Source organism: Mastigoproctus giganteus, chromosome 8 (genome assembly GCF_048544385.1).
Source record: "Mastigoproctus giganteus isolate SK-2022 chromosome 8, ASM4854438v1, whole genome shotgun sequence".
Taxonomy (NCBI): domain Eukaryota; kingdom Metazoa; phylum Arthropoda; class Arachnida; order Uropygi; family Thelyphonidae; genus Mastigoproctus; species Mastigoproctus giganteus.
In genome coordinates, this window is record NC_143582.1 from 132,312,015 (window position 1) to 132,331,793 (window position 19,779).

The window sequence follows — 19,779 nt, forward strand, 5'->3', positions numbered from 1 at the left end:
TTCATGTTTTTTTTTTTTTTCTTATGTTTGGTCTAGTCTTCCTTGGCTGTTACCACACGGCCTGGTGGTAAACCACTTTCACTATTCAGTTCTCAGGAAGAGCTTTTCTTGCCTTTAATAGGCCGATGAATTCCAGCCACTGGGTGCAAAGGTTCACTGTGCGGACTGCACAGTGGTCCGCCGGGTGGTTCCAGGGACAATGAAAGGGATTGTTTCTTGCATCAGGCAAGAATTCTGGATTGGGACAGGAGAAGACTTTAACATCCACCACAGTCCGGAAGGGAAGGGTCTTTTCCAGGCTTCGTACCTTTCTTTCTCCTATAGCTATCACTGTTTGGTATGGCTTCGTAAGGATGTTTAACCATGATCCGAAATGCCGAGACGCAAATGCTCCTGCCTTTGGGGTTGATGCAATATACTGATGGTCCCAACTTACTAGGGTAATCTCCTCTACTTTGAGCGCACTTTCTTGGTTCCTGGCAAAGAGAAAATCAATGACGATCCACTTCGAGAAAGGAGGAGGTGATCCAAGGGGGCGTGTCGTTGGTGACCGGGGAAGGGCAGGTGTGCTCCAGGTTGGGTGGAAAAAGCGATCCACCATCCCAAGTCCACATTTAGAAACCTCCACCTCACCTTTCCAATTTAGGAAACTTTCCATGCCATGGTTCTCATAGTGGCAGGGAAAACGCATCTCCAGGGCTGCCTTGTATTTCCTCCTCATGGGTTGAGTCCGCCTTACTTCCTTTTGTTTCCACTCTCGCTGGCCAAGCTTCTGTGGGGTTAGAATCAGCTCAGCTCCGGAGGACTCCTGACAAGGACTTATGGGTTGATTAGGCGCTGGGATCTCCATTTTTGTGGGGGTCGCACTCTGTCTCCAACATAAAGGTGCTAGGAGGAAGGTCAGCATTCTAGCGATGAGGCATCGTATAGACTTGTGAAAGGAAAAATAATAAGATCCTCATCAGAAAAAAAAAACTTTAGAAATCATTCTCTTATTTTGAAAATAGCCCTTGATTCTCCTGATTAGCACAATGTTTCATTTATCAGCAGTCTGGATTTTTGAAGGCACGAACATGAGTACACTACTTCAGCAATCTTGTTTCTGTTTTTTTTTTTCATTATAGTTGATATTATCTGTGTGATTGTTCTATATTGTCCTTCTTACATTAATGCAATATCACTTACTCCCTACTTTCATACATGATGAAGTTCTCATTAGTAGGTAAACTTTATTCAAAAAGAAATTATTGATGGGATCAGAATTCTGATTAATATTGTTTTGAGGATTTCTTTCCACAGTGAAGTTTTTTTTTTTTTTTTTAATATTATTTATATAGATATGTAGTACAAGAAGATGGATCTCAAGTCTAGATCTTGAAGTTCAGAAGTTAACCTCCTATTCACTTACATGTTTTTTTTTCTCATCTGGAAAATGATAAAAACAACTAGTAACTGGGTGGAACCAGCCGTTCCCAGGACAATTGCTTCACCTTGTCCCCAAAAGAAAAAGACCAAATATGATTTTTTTTTTTTTTTTTTTGAATCCATATCCTTGAACTTAAATTTTTGCTATGCAGTCAGAGAGAGAAAACACAAAGGGACTAGGGGCTTACTGGCCATGCCCTAGACTAAATGCGTCCTTCCTCTCTGCATTATTTTATAAACTCCAGATATATTTGTGTGAGAAGTATTTCCTTTAATGGTATTAGCTCAATGATTGTAGAATTCTGGTACTAAATCCCTGTTTTTTTTTTTTTTCCTCAAGATTCATTAAAGTGATTCGTGCTTCTGCGTGAGATTTATAAAGATAAAATGAATTCTATTGTCCTACTTGTGCCATTTCATAACCTGTACTTGTTTAGCCAACCATTTATCCGGCTGGTGATAAAACATACTGCCAGAATCCAACGAAACTGATCAATTTCTTCACCTCTGTGGTCATTCATGATCTTTGATCCTTTTCTTACCATAACTTCGCTTATCTCCTCTCTCTCTTTTTTTTTTCCCACAATAGTACAGGAAGGTGATCTTCTCATCTAAAATCTTGATCTCCTGATGTCATAAATTTTTTTTTTGTACTGGTAAAGTAATATGCAAATTGAAAAGAAACCTTTTCTCAATGGTCCTACCACAGTTTAAGCAGAAATGCAAATTAAATTCCCAATCATTCCTCACTCTCTCCTCAAAAAAAAAGGACTCATGCTTGCTCTTCAGATCTGCTCCTCTAGTTCTCAGTATTCTCTGTTCCTTTCATCACATGTATCATTATGCAGGGGATGTGTATACATGTGTATATCCCTTCCTCCTTCTCCGATTTAGCTATTAGATACAGATTCGGAATCGAACCTTTTGTACATTGAATGCCTTACCAGAATGCTAAAAAATTTTTTCTCTTTTTTTTTTTTTTTCATATCTTCTCTCCTGTGTTTCCACCTGTGCCATTTACACTTCTCAATCCTTTTTCCCACTTCCACTTTCTGTCACCAATCTTATTATTATTATTTTTTGAATTTACTGGTACTGGTTCTGAAACTGGTCGTTCGGTGTACACAACTGTCTTGCCAAAGCATTCACTTTGCTAGTAACTGTAATTATGGCTTGTTTCCCCTTGAAATCGATACACTTCGCTATCCTCACTTTAGTCTCTCCAGGCATCTCTCAGAATACCTGCCAGATCAGAACTACTGCCATCGCTTGGTCGAAGGTATCTCTCATCAAGATGTGGACCCAATATCCACTGAACTGCTCTTTCTATCCTATCTGGTGGCTCGCTTTGGCTTGTATTTGCTTGAGTGTTGTTACTCTGATCTGCGGTGACACCTCTTTCTGCTTCAGCTACATTGCTGGGAGTGTCAACCACTGTATCTGCTCTTTCCACTGAAGCTGTCTCTGGCACTAGTTCCTCTACTTGCGACTGGGACACCACAATTTCCTCTGGTGGGGCATGAGTTACTCGGTCGCGACTACGTAAATTATATCCGTGGGTCTGAGTAGGTGCTTGCACAGCTCCCTCAGGTCTCACTGAATGCTCTGTCCTTGGTTGGCCCTCCTGATTTCTTGGTGGGAGGGATGACAACGGGATTGATATGGGTAAGCTGGTCGGCCTGGTCATTGTTGGACGGGGAATTATAGGTGGGATAAGATCACAATCCTCCACTAAAGGTTCATCAAAGATCCATGTCTCTTTGGGCACTGATGTGGGGCTTGTTTGGTCTGGCGAATTGCTATCTTCTGATTCCTCTGACTCCTCTACTCTCAGTTCGGGAAACACTTTCCTGTCAATAACCTTTGTCAGTCTGTCCACGTGCACAATTTGTTTATCTTTAAGGTTATACAGGTGCTGTATTTCATAATTCACTAATGATGGCTGACTGATCACACGGTAGGGACCCGTGCTCAAACGCGCCAATTTCTTTGTAGTGCCCGGTTTTATTTTAGGGGTAAAAAGATAAACAAGGCTTCCTACACGGATGTTTTTGTCTACTGCAACAGATGCTCTACGATCCTCTTGCCTCTTCCAGGTGCTGAGAGACGATTTCATAGGATCTGCGAAGGCGTGCACACAATAGTTCTGCATAGTTTTCCAAAGACGCATATGAATGTCTCTCTTTGGAATGCCATAAGTCAGATGGCAACAGCAAATCTCTGCCATACATTAAAAAGTTTGGCGATTCCTGTGTGGAACTATGGGTTGCCGCGTGGTACGCAGCGATTGCTAGTGGGGCCATGACATCCCAGTCCGTTTGAGACTCGTTCACCACATGAGACAGGATGTTTGCCAAGGTGCGGTTTAGACGTTCGACCTTTGCATTGGCTTGGGGGTGGAAGGGGGTCGTATGAAGCTGATGAATATCTAGCTTTTTACACACCTGTCGTAACAGTGATGACATGAAGTTAGTGCCCCGATCTGTTAGGATGTATTTAGGAATCCCATGTCTCGAGATCACATTGCTTATGAAAGCTGTGGCCACTTCCTCAGCTTTCTGGGTATGCAGTGGGATTACTTCTGCGTAACGCGTAAAATTGTCTATTGCCATCAGTAAATATTTGTGTCCTTTCAAAGTCATTGGAAGGGGTCCCAAAATGTCCAAGGACACTCGGACCCAAGGTGAGTTCTCATTAGGAACTCTCATCAGGGCTGCTTTTGCCTTAGGGTTATACCCTCTACGCTCTAAACACGATGGACAAGACTCCACATAATTCTTGACGTCGCCAAAAAGGCCTAGCCAGAAAAAATGTTTTCTGACCTTCTCTAACGTCTTGTGTAGGGCCAGGTGGCCCCCGCTGAGAAAACCGTCATGACAGGACTTCAACACTTCTGCTTTCAAGCTGGTTGGAACTACTAACTGTTCACAGGGCTCTGAGCGAGTAGCTCCATGGTCAGGTAAAGTGTAGTGATACAGTATCCTGTCCTCACTCAGATAGAAGGAATCTGGGATTTTACTTGTTGCCTGTAGTGCTCCTTCTAATTGCTCAATTAACCCCTGCAAATTAGGGTCCTCTCTTTGGAGATTCCTAATCAAAGTTCTGGTTTGTTGTTGCGGCATGATCAGTGACTCTATGGTGGGATTTGCTGCTATAGGAGCAACTAATTCAGCAGTTTTGGATTTCTTAAGCCCCTTTTGTCTTTCTTCTTCCTCTAACACTGGCCTTGAAAGGAAATCTGCATTTGAGTGGAGTCGACCCGGCCTGTATATGATTTTGAAATTGTATTCTTGTAGAAGCATGCTCCAGCGAGCTAATCTAGGGGATGGATTCTTTAAGTGAAGAAGATAGCTCAATGGTTGGTGGTCTGTTATTAGTGTGAAGCTCGAGGCTATTAAGAATGGTCTAAACTGTGATACCGCAAAAACTATTGCCAAAGCTTCCTTTTCTGTGGTACTATACATAGTCTCTGCTTTCTTAAGTAGTCTGGAGGCGTAAGCGATTGGCTGTCTTTGATTTTCGTCAACTTGTTGCTCTAGCACAGCCGAGATTGCATAATTAGATGCGTCAGAGGACACAAAAAAACGGTTTAGAAAAGTCCGGGTAAATTAATAGGGGTGGTGTGGTCAAAGCGACCTTCAGCTTGTCGAAGGCCTCTTGGGCAGCACTGTTCCAGGAAAAGGGGGTGTTCTTTTTTGTAAGTTGGGTTAGCGGCCTGACTATCTCTGCGTACTCTGGGACAAACTTTCTGTAAAATCCTGTCATCCCAAGAAACGATCGCACTTGCTTCATTGTTCTTGGCTCTCGACACTCTCGAACGGCATTCACGTTGGCTGGATCAGGACGGACACCGTCCTTATCAATGAGATGACCTAAGTATTTTAATTGCTGTTTTAGGAACTCACACTTCTTTGGTTTCAGCTTCAGATCGTACTTTCTCAGGCGCTGGAAAACTTTCTCAAGCTTTGAGAGGTGTGAAGACCAAGATTTTGACACTATGATTATGTCATCTAAGTAAGCGAAAATGGAATCTCGTTGTAAATTTTCCAAGACAAGCCCCATTGCTCTCACGAAACTGCAAGGTGCATTTTTTAATCCAAACGGCATGCGTCGGTATTGTAGCAACGATTCCCCTGTAGTAAAAGCTGTCTTGTGGCGGTCCGCAGGGTGCACTTCAATCTGGTGGAATCCGGCTTCGAGGTCCAGAGAGCTGAAGTAGCGTGCACCCCCTAGAAGTTCAAGTATCTCACTCATGGAAGGGATCGGGTATGCATCGGAGATCGTCTTGGCGTTAAGTTTCCTAAAATCAATACATAACCTGTATCCCCCACCTCGCTTCTTCACCAGGACGATGGGCGCGGCATACGGAGAGCAGCTGGGTTCAATAATGTTTGAATCTAGAAGTTCTTGGACCTGGTTGCGAATCTCATCCTTTAGTAAAAAGGGGGTTCTATAAGCATTCTGTCTTACAGGAATGTTGTCTGTCAATTTAATTCTGTGTTGGATAACTTTTGAGTTGCCAAGTTGGGCTGGTGATTTGGCGAACACATCCCAGTATTTGCGTAACAGGTCTGATAATTGGTGTCTTTGATCGGCTGTCAGGTGATCAAGCTTAAAGTCCTCTATGGTCACTGGAGAAACTTCCCTTTTGCCTCTTTCCTGGCTCTTAGAGTTAATTGATTGAGGATTCAGGTGCTCCAAACGCGCAATACCCATGCCTTTTGGAAGATGCAGCGGTTCCGCTGTTAAATTGGCGACGAGCACAGATATTTTCCCACTTTCGTCTACCTGGTCTATCGAATATTTCACTGCTAAATCATCCCGGCTTAAGTTTGAATTTGGCCCTGCTAATACTAGTTGTTTGGGAGGAGCAGCAAGCTGGTCACAAGATACTGTTACCACCTGTTCTGTGCTTGCTGGGAGCACATGTTTACATGTAAGCTTAGCAACTGTGGGTGTGGAATTCACCAATTGTTGCCGAATATCCTCTTCCCTCAGGCAAATCCCTAATGGAACTGATCGTATGATCCCTTTACCTAAGTCTAGGCTGAATGAAAACTTCCTTAATATGTTCAAGCCGAGGATGATGTTATATTTGCCATTAAAATTTTTTGAAGTTACCAAAACTTTCTCCCTAAAAGTTGCATTACCTAATTTAATATTGACAGTTACTGTAGTGTGTATAGGCACAATATTTCCCGAAACTCCGGTTACAGTTAATTCTGGAGGTCTGAAATCTAACGATTTATCATTTTTAATTTTGTTAAATAAATCTGCACTCATTAAACTAACGCTAGCACCTGTGTCTAAAAGACACAGGTGCTAGCACCTGTGTCTAAAAGAAATCTAGTTTTAATGTTTTGTACAGATCCCAATACCACAGGTAATTTAGTATTATCCTCCAGAATGTAAATGCCATGTTGTGTTCTGATGTCCCTGACTTCTGGCTTACTAACTTTACTAAAGTTAGGGGTTGGCAAAAGAGTTTTATCACATCGTGGATCCTTCCTACTAAGTTTAGAACCCCTTTTTAGTCATAAACTTCTATCTCTATCTCGCCTGTAGCTTCCAGTATTTGTATAATTATTTTGTCTGCCCTGAAATGTTTTTGGTCGAGTCTGCCCCTGAATATGCTCATTCCTATATGTTCCTCTCCTTATCCTAGAATAAGAGTCTATATTACCCCTATTTTGATCATCATAATACATTCTATTGGCGACTTGATCTCGATTTTCATTAAAATTACAATATCGATTGTTAGCATAGGACGTCCTAACTTTTGGAGATGCAGTGTACATGTCCGTTTCGTAATTCGTGCACGGGCGGCTGCGGAACGGTTGGGTGGGTTGATGGAAGCTCGGACGGCCGTCAAAAATGCGTCTTTCCCTTCGTTCGCGATTGTTTAATGTATTTCTAGCTGCCTGCTGTCTACCATAGTACGGCGTAATGAAGCGTCTTTCTGGATGGTCAACGACCTCTGGTCTGAAGGTCACGTTAGCGTCGGTTAGCGGATCTACTGCGCTGTCCGAGTGGAGGTAGGTAGCGCCTAATGCTGCCTGACCGTGGGGAGGGGAAAATTTGCCTACCTTCATAGTTTGCATCTGCTGACTCAGGGCGGCTATCTGTGTCTCTAAATTGTTGATTGTTGCGTGATTTACTGATAATGAACTTAACGATTGTTGTAAGTCGCGTATTTGATCTTGAATGGGTTCAAGAATGTGTTTGGGATTATTTTCCTGTCGCTCCCGTTCACTCTCGGCCCTTACAGGACTATTAATAACATGTACAGGGACAGTTTTTGTGTGAGTAAGTTGGTCATTAATTTCCTCTCTTTTCGAAATCTCAATTGCCTGTGAAAAAGTTAAAGGATTGTGTGTGAGCACCATTTTTCTAATTTTTCCTGATATGCCCCTAAGGAATTGGGCCAGCATTGCCTGGTCTAAAATGTTTAATACTTCAGGTGTCTCTCCCTGAATTTTGAAAGCTGCCCTTGCCAAATTCCTCACGCGCGCGCGCTATACCTCGCAATGGTTTCCGAAGGTTCTTGCACAGCACTGGCGAACTGCTGGAGGGAAGTGATAATTGGTTCCGTTTTTTCGAACTGAGCTAAAAAAGCATTCTTAAATATGTTGTAATTCTTTTCCCCGCGTAATTCAAAGGATTGGACTAAAAAGTCCGCTGCCGGACTTTTTAGCCCAATCCGTCTCTCCAGCATTCTTTCAAACACCTTTCCTAATCCAGGGAGAAGGGCAATAGGTCGATAAAATCATGGATCATTCTTTGGCTTAAATGGTCCCTTCAGTATCAGCTTTAATAAGGCATCCTTGCATGGTGATGGAAAGACCCTGTCACGCAGGCAGCTATTAAAGACTTCAAGAAGGATCCATGGTGTCAGTCGAATGAGCCTGTTTAATGACCTCTCCTTCAATGAGGTTCATTCCTGGCCATTTATTGTTCCTTATGCGCTGTACTATATCACAGAGTTCAATCAGGCTAAAGGGATCCTCATCATGTACCCCAGAGTAAGCATGATTAAGCCTTTTCATCAACATCTGTTCCTCATCATCTTGCTCAGAGATAGTATCTCCAATCAGATGATCCAAAATCGCAGACATACTTTATCTCCAACTCATACTTTCCTCGTCAACATCTCCAGTAGAGTATGCCGTCTTCATTATATATTTTAATCTTGGCTCTTATATACAATTCCCCATATACATAACTTATATACAATTCCCCATGAGTTCTCATTGCCCACTGTTCTAACGTTCCCCAAGCAGTTAATTTTGGTTTAGATAGCGTACACACGTATGCACTACATATCCTCTGATACTCTACTTTAAGTACATTAACTTCCTCCTCCCCATTGTTACGGCAACTTCTTTGGTACCTTTTCCTCACTTTTCTGAAGTTGGCCTAACCTTGTTTTTCTCATAAATATGTTGATTTTTGTCTGAATTGTTTGTTTCCTTTTCTGCTCGTAAATTTCATAGTATGGCCAAAAAGCATCTTGTACCATTCGTTCAATCCCTGCAAATCATTTGTTGTTTGGGTCCATTTCCTCAAAATGTGTAAGAAGTTTATTTAGTAGAGAAAAACCTTCAGATAACCCTCTAGTGGTGAATTTTCTTTCTGGTTCTTTCTCACCTTCATTTTTCTCTTCTTCCATCCTTTCTTCTTCAGCCATTCTTTCTTCTTCCAAATCAATAAGTTCTTCATTCGTAAGTTCTCCAGATTCTTGCTCTAGCAGCTGCTCAACATCTTCCACTTCAATCTCTAAAGAAAGTTCATTTGCCAGTGTTACAATATTTTCCGTAACCATTTCAAGTTCATGTTCACTATCAAATTCATCAATAGTATTAACAAAACGCTGGACACAGTTTTTCCAGATTCTATTCATGCTTTTCTTTGTCACAGCCTACCACGCGGCCTCAATATTTTTGATGCATTTATAAATATCGTACTGTTTCCAAAACTCTCACAAAGATAGTTCTGAGTCAGAGTCTGTTGCGGCTGTAGCTTGGGCGAAAGTGGTTCAAAGATAGTGCGCCTTAAATGTGTAAATCGCCCCTTGGTCCATAGGCTGAATGAGTAGAGTTGTATTTGGCAGCAAATAAACAACTTTTACATCTGGATGGAGGTGGTCTAGGTGAGGTGGATGGCCAGGTGCATTATCTAAGATGAATACAATTTTGAAAGGAATTTCTTTCTTGAAGCAATATTCACGAACTTGAGGTATAAAACAATTTAGAAACCAGTCTTCAAACATTGTTTGAGTCATCTAGGCTTTTCGGTTTGAACGGAAGTATACAGGCAGAGTGTGCTTGTTTACATTCTTGAATGCATGTGGATTTTCAGAATGATAAATTAAAAAAGGTTTCAGTTTAAAACCTGCGATGTTCCCACCAAGGAGCAAAGTCAGCCTATCTTTAAGTGCCTTAAAACCAGGCATGCTTTTGGCTTCTTGGTGAATGTAAGTGCATTCTGGCATCCTTTTCAACAACAATCCAGTCTCATCTACATTGAAAAGCTGCTCTGGTTGATACCCTCCTTCCGTAGTTATTTCATCCAGACTTTTAACAAACTTTCGAGCTCCTTCCACATCCGCGCTTGCTGATTCTCCAGTGACTCGAACCCTATGAAGGTTGAATCTTCTTTTGAATCATCCTGTACTTGCTATAAATGTCTGAGTGTAATCTTTTCCGGCACGTTTCTTCAGCATCTGAAAGAGCCTTCTAGCCTTCGACTGCACTGTAAGAAGGCTTAAGGGTGTTCGCTTCTGTATCTGATCTTCCATCCAAAGAAACAATTTTTCCATGTCATGGATGGGCCCGGTACGTTGTTTCATTATCACTGTTGCTCGCATGGGTGCCGAACCTTTAGCAACTTCACAAATCCTTTCTTTGTCTTTCAAAATCGTCAACACTGTAGAATGAGATAACTTAAAATCACGTGCGATCGCATTCATCTTCTTTCCTTCTTCATGCTGCTTGATCACTTTCAATTTTGCGTCTAAATCAATGGCCTTTCTTTCTTTCTTGACAGGTCTAGGAGTAGACAAAGGCACCTTCCTCTTGTTTGACATGTTTAGGGATTTTAAAAAAATGCTAATTGTAACACAAATATAACTGAACCAACAATAGTGAACGTAATATATGCAAACAGAGATCGAGACACATGAATCACGACATACATACATCGGTAAGATGTTTTGTTCGACTGTGATGGCAAAGCTGACTAAACGGATTAAGACTAGCTTATTCGCGCCAAACACGCTTTACTGGGCAGTGGGCTGACGCTACACGCACAACCATTCCCATTAGGCTTCGGGGACCACACAGATAGGGCATGTGAGTGTAGTAGAAAAATCTGTGAGCACTGCATTAAGGGAGGGTTGATGTGCGTATAGCATTCTTCCTAGCAACAATCTTGTATATATGCTCAGTTCAGACTGAAACATGGTGCGAGATGCAGTAGCAGTTGTAAATCGATCAGTCGTAAAGCGCATAGGTCGTAAGTCGATGACTACCTGTATAGTATTACTGTATTTACTTCCTAATCAAGAAATATTCAGTGTAGACCTTGGAAACCTAGTCTCCCAGTTACTCTAGCCCACTGCATAATGTAAAATATTAATTTCCATTATCTTTTATTGGTAGATCAGACTTCAGACAGGCAAGGACAGAAAAGATTTTTGAAGAACTTAATCTAATACCTCTAGATGCTGGTTGAGAGACATACATCCATCTAGCTACCAGCTCAAAATCAGAAATTAATAATTCCTTATGTTCCCCAGCTTTCTACCTTCTGTATGACTGGTCTGTGAAACCCATTCGTTTTTTTCCGAAATATTTATGTTCAAAGCTGGAACCAAATGGATTTTTGAAAATTCTAACTGGGAGAATAATATAGACAACTTGCTACCCTGGATGAATTACAGTTCTCTGTCAGACCAATTAATTAGTTCAAGGTGCTGCTGAATCCACAATTTCCAGAAAGAGAGAAACAGTAGTGGATTCAGATGCATTCACATCTGCAGTGAAATAATGAATGTATTTGACTTAAAAAGAAAAAAGTTATGCATGGAACAAAAATCTTTTGCAGGCAACTGACAGCAGCTGATCTTGTACAATTTGAGAAAGTCTGAATAAATGATAGGCATATCCAATAAGCAAGTAAAAGAGAATCTTGGAGATACTTTGCTGCTACAATCACCAGAACCACTAACATCCAAATTACCTGGAGGAAAATTCACAAAATTTATATTAATACCACACTCCTATCTCTTTATACTGACCAGAACGGACAAGATATATCCCAGCCTCAAGATTTGTAAAGTGTTTTAGGCAAGTCTTTTGTTCAAATCTCTAACATCATACTCTTCTTCCTCTTCAGAAACTCAACTCCTACTGAAAATCAGATGCTAAATTTAGACTCCTTACAATTGTTCTATTACCATATTTGAATGTCTTGCCAACACTAAATATAGTTCTGCAGACCCTGATGAAGATTCATAACTCCATGAAAATTCTGATTTGAACCCTTTTCACAAAGTTGTTGAAACAACTTTGTAAACAAGGTTCAACTGCTGCCCATACTGTTTAATCAAATTTATGCTGAAAACTTTTTCCCAACATGATCATGTCATACATTATCTTTCATATTCTTATTAAAACATGGGAATTAAGCTACAGCACTGCTGAGTGATTTGGAAATGCTCTGAACAGCTAGGTTTGAATAGCAGTGCCATTGTTATAAATAAAACTTTGTCTCAACATTTCTGAAGAGGGCAAAGTCTGCAACATTATTGTTCTTGAAGTAGTCAAGATGTCTAATAGAATATCCAAACAGAACTCCACAGGCATTGAAAAATATTAGATAAGCTAATGTTAACATTAGCTACCCTGATTAGCTTTGCCAGTACAATATGCTTTAAAGCATACTGTAATAGTAAACAATCATGTGGCTGCATGTTAATATAAAATAAATAGTTTGCCAGTATAAGTTAAACTCGAGGCATCATAGGCTTAAGTGTATAAATAATCTGTATAATATTGGTGTGAATACACCATAGATCACTCTTAAAGGCAAAAAAACTATGTTTGTGGTGTAAAAGGGCATCGTTTTATCTGTATCTCATATTGTGCTCCTCCTTCACAATGAGTTACCTTGAATAAGTAACCCTTCACTAAAAGAGAAGACTGTTTTTACTTATTCTCAGTGTGCACCACCACCCAAACAGCACCGTTTTAAGGCTTGTTTGTATATGTGTGGGATAATAACTCTACTATCCACTTGTCCTTATTATTCATAGAAAAGCAAAAAGTAGAGGGAAAGTTATACTAGGAGCGAAAGAAGTAAAGAAACAGTGTAGAAGAATGAAAGGGACAGTAACTCATTCAACTCACAGTACTCAAAATCTCATAAATTCCTCGAATAGGCAATGCTTCCCCAGTAGAGAAAGCTGTTGTTACTTATTCTCAGAAACTCCGTGAATATCAGGCTCCCCTGGTGACCGTTTCAAGGCTTGTTGGCCATTCATCGGTGGGTGGGCAGGTACCCTAGTATTGCAGACAAGAAAATCCAGTTGTGAAGATAATCACACAATGTCCAGTTGTGAAGATAATCACACAATATGAGAGATGCTAAAAGGTGTACATCATAATGTATAAGTTAAACTAAATGCAACAAGGCATCATAAGTTTAAGAGGATAAGTAACAACAGTCTTCTCTTTTAATGAAGCATTACTTATTCAAGGTAGTCCAATACATGGCAACTCGTTGTAAAGTAGCAGGAGCACAATATGAGATACAGATAAAACAATGCCCTTTTACACTACAAGCGTTAAGAGTGATCTATGGTGTATTCACACCAATATTATATAGTAGTTTGCCAGTGAAATTTAATTTACAGTATATTGTAGACTTTAAAAAAGTTCCTGCTTTTTTATGAAAAATTCCCTGTTTTCTTTCAGTTTTTTTATAAAGCAATCCCACTTTTCCCAAAAAAGTCCTTTTTTTTTTTTTTTTTTTTTTTTTCACTATTTCAATCAAAAATTCCTGTCTTCCTTCTGTTTATAATTGTCGTATCTCCAGCAGCTTTTTGAATTTCAAAATTTGCAGCTATTCAGACATGCATATTAGGTAAGCATATTTTGTGCTGCTGCTTGCATATTTTGTAAGTTGTATGTTTTTTTTCTTGTTTTATTAGTTATTTATGATATTTTCCAAAAAGAAAAAAAAAATTTTTTTTGTCAGCATTAAATCTAAATACTGTTTTTTTTTTATGAAACACCCAAACACGAGAGGTATTAGAACCTATAGTACTTAGTACCATGCTTGGGTTGGAGGTTGTAAAGATGAAAGGAAGATATTTGTTGACATTAGACTTGAACTTCTGTAGACTGTAATTTAAAGGAAATACGTATGAAGGTAGGCTGTTCTAGAAAACAGCAGTTGAATCAACAAGGAAGATGAAAAGTTGGTTCTGTGAGTTTGAAGTAGGACGGTAAATGGTTATTGGCTGGTGGCAGCACATGTTCAGACTGTTTTGAAAGAGAGAGTGTTAATTATAGAAGCCAATTCAGAAGAACAGCACCCATGGAAGTATCTGTAGAAAAGACATGCAGCAGAAAGAGTACGTCTATGAGACAGAGAGTGGAGAGACTCTGTTAAGAGATGAATCATTAATTAACCTAACTGCCTGAATGGAATCCAGAAGCCTGAGAGAGATTTTGTGGGAACAATCTTCCATGGTACAGTGGATTTGCGATTTGTAGAGAGTGAACAGCTATTTGGAAGAAAAGTAACACCGAGAGCGAAAGAGAAAAAGTTTTTTAGATGCAGAGGAAGCAATATTTGTAATGTGCTTGTGCCAAGAGAGATTAGAAGTCAGGGTAATACTGAAAAGAGATATATCATCTTGCCTAGAAATTGGAGTGTCACCAAAGATAAGCATAGGAGCAGAACAATCCTTTTTGCAAGATATAAGACAGGACCCAGTTTTAGAAGGATTAAAATCAACTAAGTTATCTTTGCCCCACCAGGGAATTACCTGGAGATCGTCATTTAAGGAATTGGTAGCAGATCTTCGAAAAGTTGAAGCTGATTGAGCAGGACCAGGTTTCTCAAAATGGAAAGTGGAATGCAACGTGCTATCATCAGCATAACTATGGATAGGATTTCCGGTCAATGGAAGAGGGTCATTAATATACAAGGGGAAAACAGTGGGGAGAAAGAACTGAACCTTGGGGAACACCAGCATTAGTGGAGAAGTTAAAAAACAGAGAGCTATCTACCATCACCCTCAGTGAGCGGTCAAAGAGAAAACTGGATAACCAATTACAAAAAACAGTTGGCAAACCATAAGAATGAAGCTTCTTTAGAAGACCTCTTTGCCAAACACGATCAGGAACGAACCTTTGAGATGTCAAGAGCTTGTGTTTCACCAAACTTTTCCATTGAATTTGTCCATAAATGGATAACAAAAGCCAAGAATATCAGCAGTGGATCGACACTGATGGAATCCATACTGGCAATCATTGTTCAGACTGTAGGTTTCAAGATAGTTTAAGAGTTGGCAGTTAATTGATTTTTCCATTGCTTTAGAAAGAGTAGAAGTAATTGCAATGGGACAATACTTTTATGGGAAGGATTTGTCACCCTTTTTAGGAACTGGTAGAATATGAGCAAAATTCCAAACAGAAGGAAAAACACTTTTGGAATAAGAATTTAAAAAAAGGTTGCAAATAACAGGAGTAAGTTCAGGAGCACAGGTTTTGAGAACAAGTGGAGAAATACCATCAGGACCTGGAGCTTTCTGAGCATCAAGTTTTTTCAAAATCCTTCTGACATCCTTTTGATGGAAGACCACAGGAGGCATTAAATGGAGCGTATTGGGAATGGCGGTGGGAGGTGTTTTACCAAGATCATTAATACATGGGTTGGAAGAAAAACGGGATGCTAGCAGGTCAGCTTTATACTTTGGTGAAGTGACAACAGACTATCTGGTTTTTACAGAGGTGGGAGCAGAGATGGGCAAAAGACCAGAATGCTTGGCTACCATTAGGGCAAGAAGCAAGTTTTCTACTCTTAGCCTGTTCAAAATCTAGTTTGGGCTGATTAATAACTGCTTTACTATTGTTGTGAGCTTTGATGTAGGCAGAAAATGAAACTGAAGAATTGGAAACAAGCTAATTACAATATGCAACATTCTTCTCTTGAACAGCCTTAGCACATTTATTGGAAAACCAAGGTTTAGATAAAGGATGAGATTTTAAAGTGGAGTGTGGAATAAAGGATTCCATTCCTACAAGGATAATTTCACTGGCACGATCTGAGCAAACATTGACATCAGAAATTTTGAAACAGTAGTCCGACCAAGGAAAAGAAATCTCGCAGGTCATCCCATTTTGCATCGTTGTAATGCCAAACAACATGAGGTTGGGAATAGCCATGAGATAAAGGCTCCATTCGGGAAGATACAATCACCAAGTTGTGATCTAAGGTGCCTAAAGGACCACTCACTTCAACCGTGTACTTAGAAGGGTTGTTTGTGAAAAAAAGATCAAACGTGTTGGCAGTATGGTTAGGATTGTCTGGTATTCTGGTAGGTAAATAAACAATCTGTGCGAAGTCATTAGTAATTGCAAAAGCCTCAGCATCTCAACCAGCTGGAGCTATAGACATTAAAATCACCAAGGAAAATTACCTCACTGTAGAGAAAGTTGGACTGGAGAAAGTCAACTTGCAAAGAGAGGAAGTCAAAGAGCTCCAAGTGTTTAGTGGTGGGAGAATGGTAGAGACAACAGATGAATTTGACAAAATGAGGTAGAGAGATTTTAAGTCAGAGAAGATCTAAAAGAGGAGATTCCAAATTATCAAGTCTCTTTCAGGGAATATGAGAATGGACATATGCACAAGTACCACCTTTGAGATGAAAAGAATCATACAGCGAATAATTTGGGCAACTGAGATAAGCAGTATTTGAATCAACCGATAACTGAGATTCTGTCAGAAAAAGTACATGGGGTTTGGCAGACTGCAGGTGGAAATGGACATCGTTGAGATTAGAATTGAGACCACGTATATTTGTGAAATGAACTAAGAAGTGTTTGGGAGGTTTAGATGTTTTCACAGATAAGCTTACTCTATTAGTTTGACAATTCATGCTTTATTCAATAGTAAGAAAAAGTGGGGGAGGGACATGCTGTATGAAGTAATGAAATTTTTGGATATGGCATACACGTAGTAAGAATATACCCAGATCCTTGACATAATGTGGCCTCGACAAATCCCCCTGCATACATCCTACTCGGACTCCCTCCAGTCACTGTCTGGCAGAGTAGAGGTAGCAAGATTATATACTAGCTGATCCGGAAGCCTCCTAGAGAGTTACCAATAGGTTCGGTCCGGTGTACTAACTAGTGGCTGGCCTGCGAACACCATTTTAGAGCTGTAATATAAGGAAGATTGGATCTCACCATAATGTCCATCATAACCTCAAAAGTCATCAGTCATACTGCATTATGGAAGAGATGGCAAGGGTTGACCAGAACCTAGTTCTGGAGACTAAACATGGGTTTCACCACTTCAAGTCTCCAATAATCAAAGTGGTAGTATTGCACCAGTTGATGAGAGTCATCTACCACCTAGTATTGCCTGGTAACACAGAAGAGCATCGTTCCTCCATGTTGTGTGGGTGCCACACCTCGACCCCTGCTTACGTTGGTTCACACCTGGGTTGTCACGCACAGTGTGCTTGTGCATGTGGATTATACCTAGGATTACTAACAGTCCCACTATCATGAAGGTGCAAGCAGAGGATTTGGCTACCACAGACAGGGTATATGCATATAATGGAAAAACCACAGCAGTTTTTCAGTTTAGTTTTGAAAACCTAGAAATATGTTCATTTTATTGTAAGAAATGCATCATGCATTAACAGTATTTCAAAATTTAATGTAACATTAATAATGTTAAAATTTTCAAAAAAAAAAATTCAATTAATCCTCAGTTTCTCAATTGCTCATCCAAAGATAATTTTGATTCAAGGGAAGAAAACAATTTTTTATGTTTCTGCTACAAAGAAATCATAGTATGTAATCTATTTTGCTCAGGGAAAATCTTGATCCGGGAAATGAAAGCTCTGATGAAGATGTGTGGAATGCCCTTGAAATAGCTCAGCTAAAAGACCTTGTAATAAATATGGAAGGAGGTCTATGTAAGTAACAATATTTATTACTAATAAGTAGGAAACTATATTGCTAATATATTTATGAAAGTAAAAAATACGCAAGCTGTTGCATTTTAATTTTTATTTCAATAGTGCTGCCCCTTTTTTCTGTATTAGTTTTATTGATATATGAATACAGGTGGCCTTCTGTTTATGACAGGAATATGTTCATAGGAATCTGTCATAAACTGAAAAATAAAAAAACAAATTCTTCTGTTGAAAAAATTTGATATAAAAATAGAAATTCATTTCTGTTTTATAATATCTATGCATAATCCTGGTTAATTTTCATCATCTTCCAGATGGAGCTGATCAAAAAAATAAACTGAGCAGTATCAGTTAAATCCTCCAAGTTAATTAGGTGGCTGGATGCATTTTCTGGGGTTTTACTTCTTGATCCACAACATGAACAATCGCTGCATAACTTTGCTGCATTAGCATTAGTAGATCATTAAATGAAATACCAGTTCAAATTCCTCCACCTGCCACACTGAACTTCTCCAAAGGAGTTTAGGACCTATTAAACTTGGGGACAAGAGTGTCCACGTGCTAGTCAAAGAATTTTCAGTTCCAACAAATGGATAAGTTTTTGAAGAATTTTGCCTTTTTATTGACTTAATTGACATATTAAATCTTACTCAATAAGTAACTTTATAGTCCTAGTCACGCTTGTTATTTTATTTTTTAATTTAGTTAGAGATTTTGTAGGTTACTACTTAATATACGTAGAAACTCTGTGTCGTTGAATCTTACCACCATTGTTATAGTGTGAGTGGTAGGGGAATTAAAATTTTTGAAAGGTGGTAAATCATCATCATCAGCCTTTTCAATCCGCTGCAGGATGAAGGCCTCTCCAGCAACTTTCCAGTTCCTTCTGTTTTGAGCACTGGCCATCCATTTACTACCCAAAAACTCATGAATTTCATCTATCCATCTCCGCCTTTGTCTTCCAGGTTTTCTTCTAGCTCCTATTGGTACCATTCTGTTATTTTCTTAGTCCCTCTGTCATCCTGTCTTCGAGCTATGTGTCCTGCCAAAGACCATTTTAGTTCTTTAGTTTTGATAAGAATGTCCTTTACTTCAGTTTGTTGCCTAATCCATGTGTTTCTCTTCTTATCTAACAGTCTGATTCCCAATATAATTCGTTCCATTCTTCGCTGTGTAGTTCTCAGCTTCTCTTCCATTCTTTTGGTGAGTGCCCAAGTTTCACTTCCATAAGTCATGGTGGGAGTATACATTGGTTCATTATTTTACATTTCATGGGATATTGAGTATGTGACTATATTTCCTGAATGCTATCCATCCAAAATTTATTCTTCTCTTGACTTCCAGCCATTTATCATTATTACAGCTAATAACTTGTCCCAGATAAGTATATGACTCCACCTTTTCAATTACTACTCCTTCAATCATTATTTCCCTTTCCGTGGCATACTTGTTCATCATTACTTTTGTTTTAGCCATATTCATCTTTAGTCCAAAATCCTTACTAACTGTGCATAACTGATTAAGATTTTCCTCTAATTCTTTTGGATTGTGGCTTATGACCACAATGTCATCTGCAAATCGTAAATGGTTTAGGTACTCTCCGTTCACATTGACTCCTTTCTGCGACCAGTCTAATCTTCTGAAAGCTTCCTCAAGGGCAGCAGTAAACAGCTTCAGAGATTTTGTGTCTCCTTGTCGAACTCCTTTCTCGATTTTAAATTTCCTACTGTCTTTGTCTAGTCTAATAAGGGAGGTAGCGCTCTCATATATTTTCTTCAAAATCATAATATATGGAGTATCTATGCCTTGTCTTTCCGGTGCCCGAAACATTGCCTTATGCTGTATGGAGTCAAATGCCTTTTCATAATCCACAAATGCCAGGCATAATGGTGTTTTATATTCATTTGCTTTCTCCATTAGCTGTGATATTACGTGAAGGTGATCCATAGTTGAGAATCCTGTCCTAAAGCCAGCTTGCTCTTTCGGTTGATTCTCATCAAGTATTCTTTCTAATCTGTTAGTAATGACCCTTGTGAACAACTTGTAGATGTGAGATAACAAGCTAATTGGTCTATAATTTCCAATTTCTGATTTATCTCCTTTCTTATGCGGCAAAACTATGATTGCATTAT

At 39.5% G+C, this 19,779-nt stretch overlaps 1 protein-coding gene across 2 annotated transcripts in view; it reads left to right on the forward strand.

Annotated features, from left to right (window-relative positions):
* Nucleotides 1-19,779, forward strand: part of LOC150081824 (ATP-binding cassette sub-family C member 8-like) — a 1,084,700-nt gene that overhangs the window by 998,121 nt on the left and 66,800 nt on the right. For both annotated transcript variants that reach the window (XM_090378918.1, XM_090378919.1), the window contains one exon: nt 17,544-17,647. In XM_090378918.1, the coding sequence (XP_090235044.1) occupies nt 17,544-17,647 (104 nt within the window). The remainder of the gene's footprint in view (nt 1-17,543; nt 17,648-19,779) is intronic.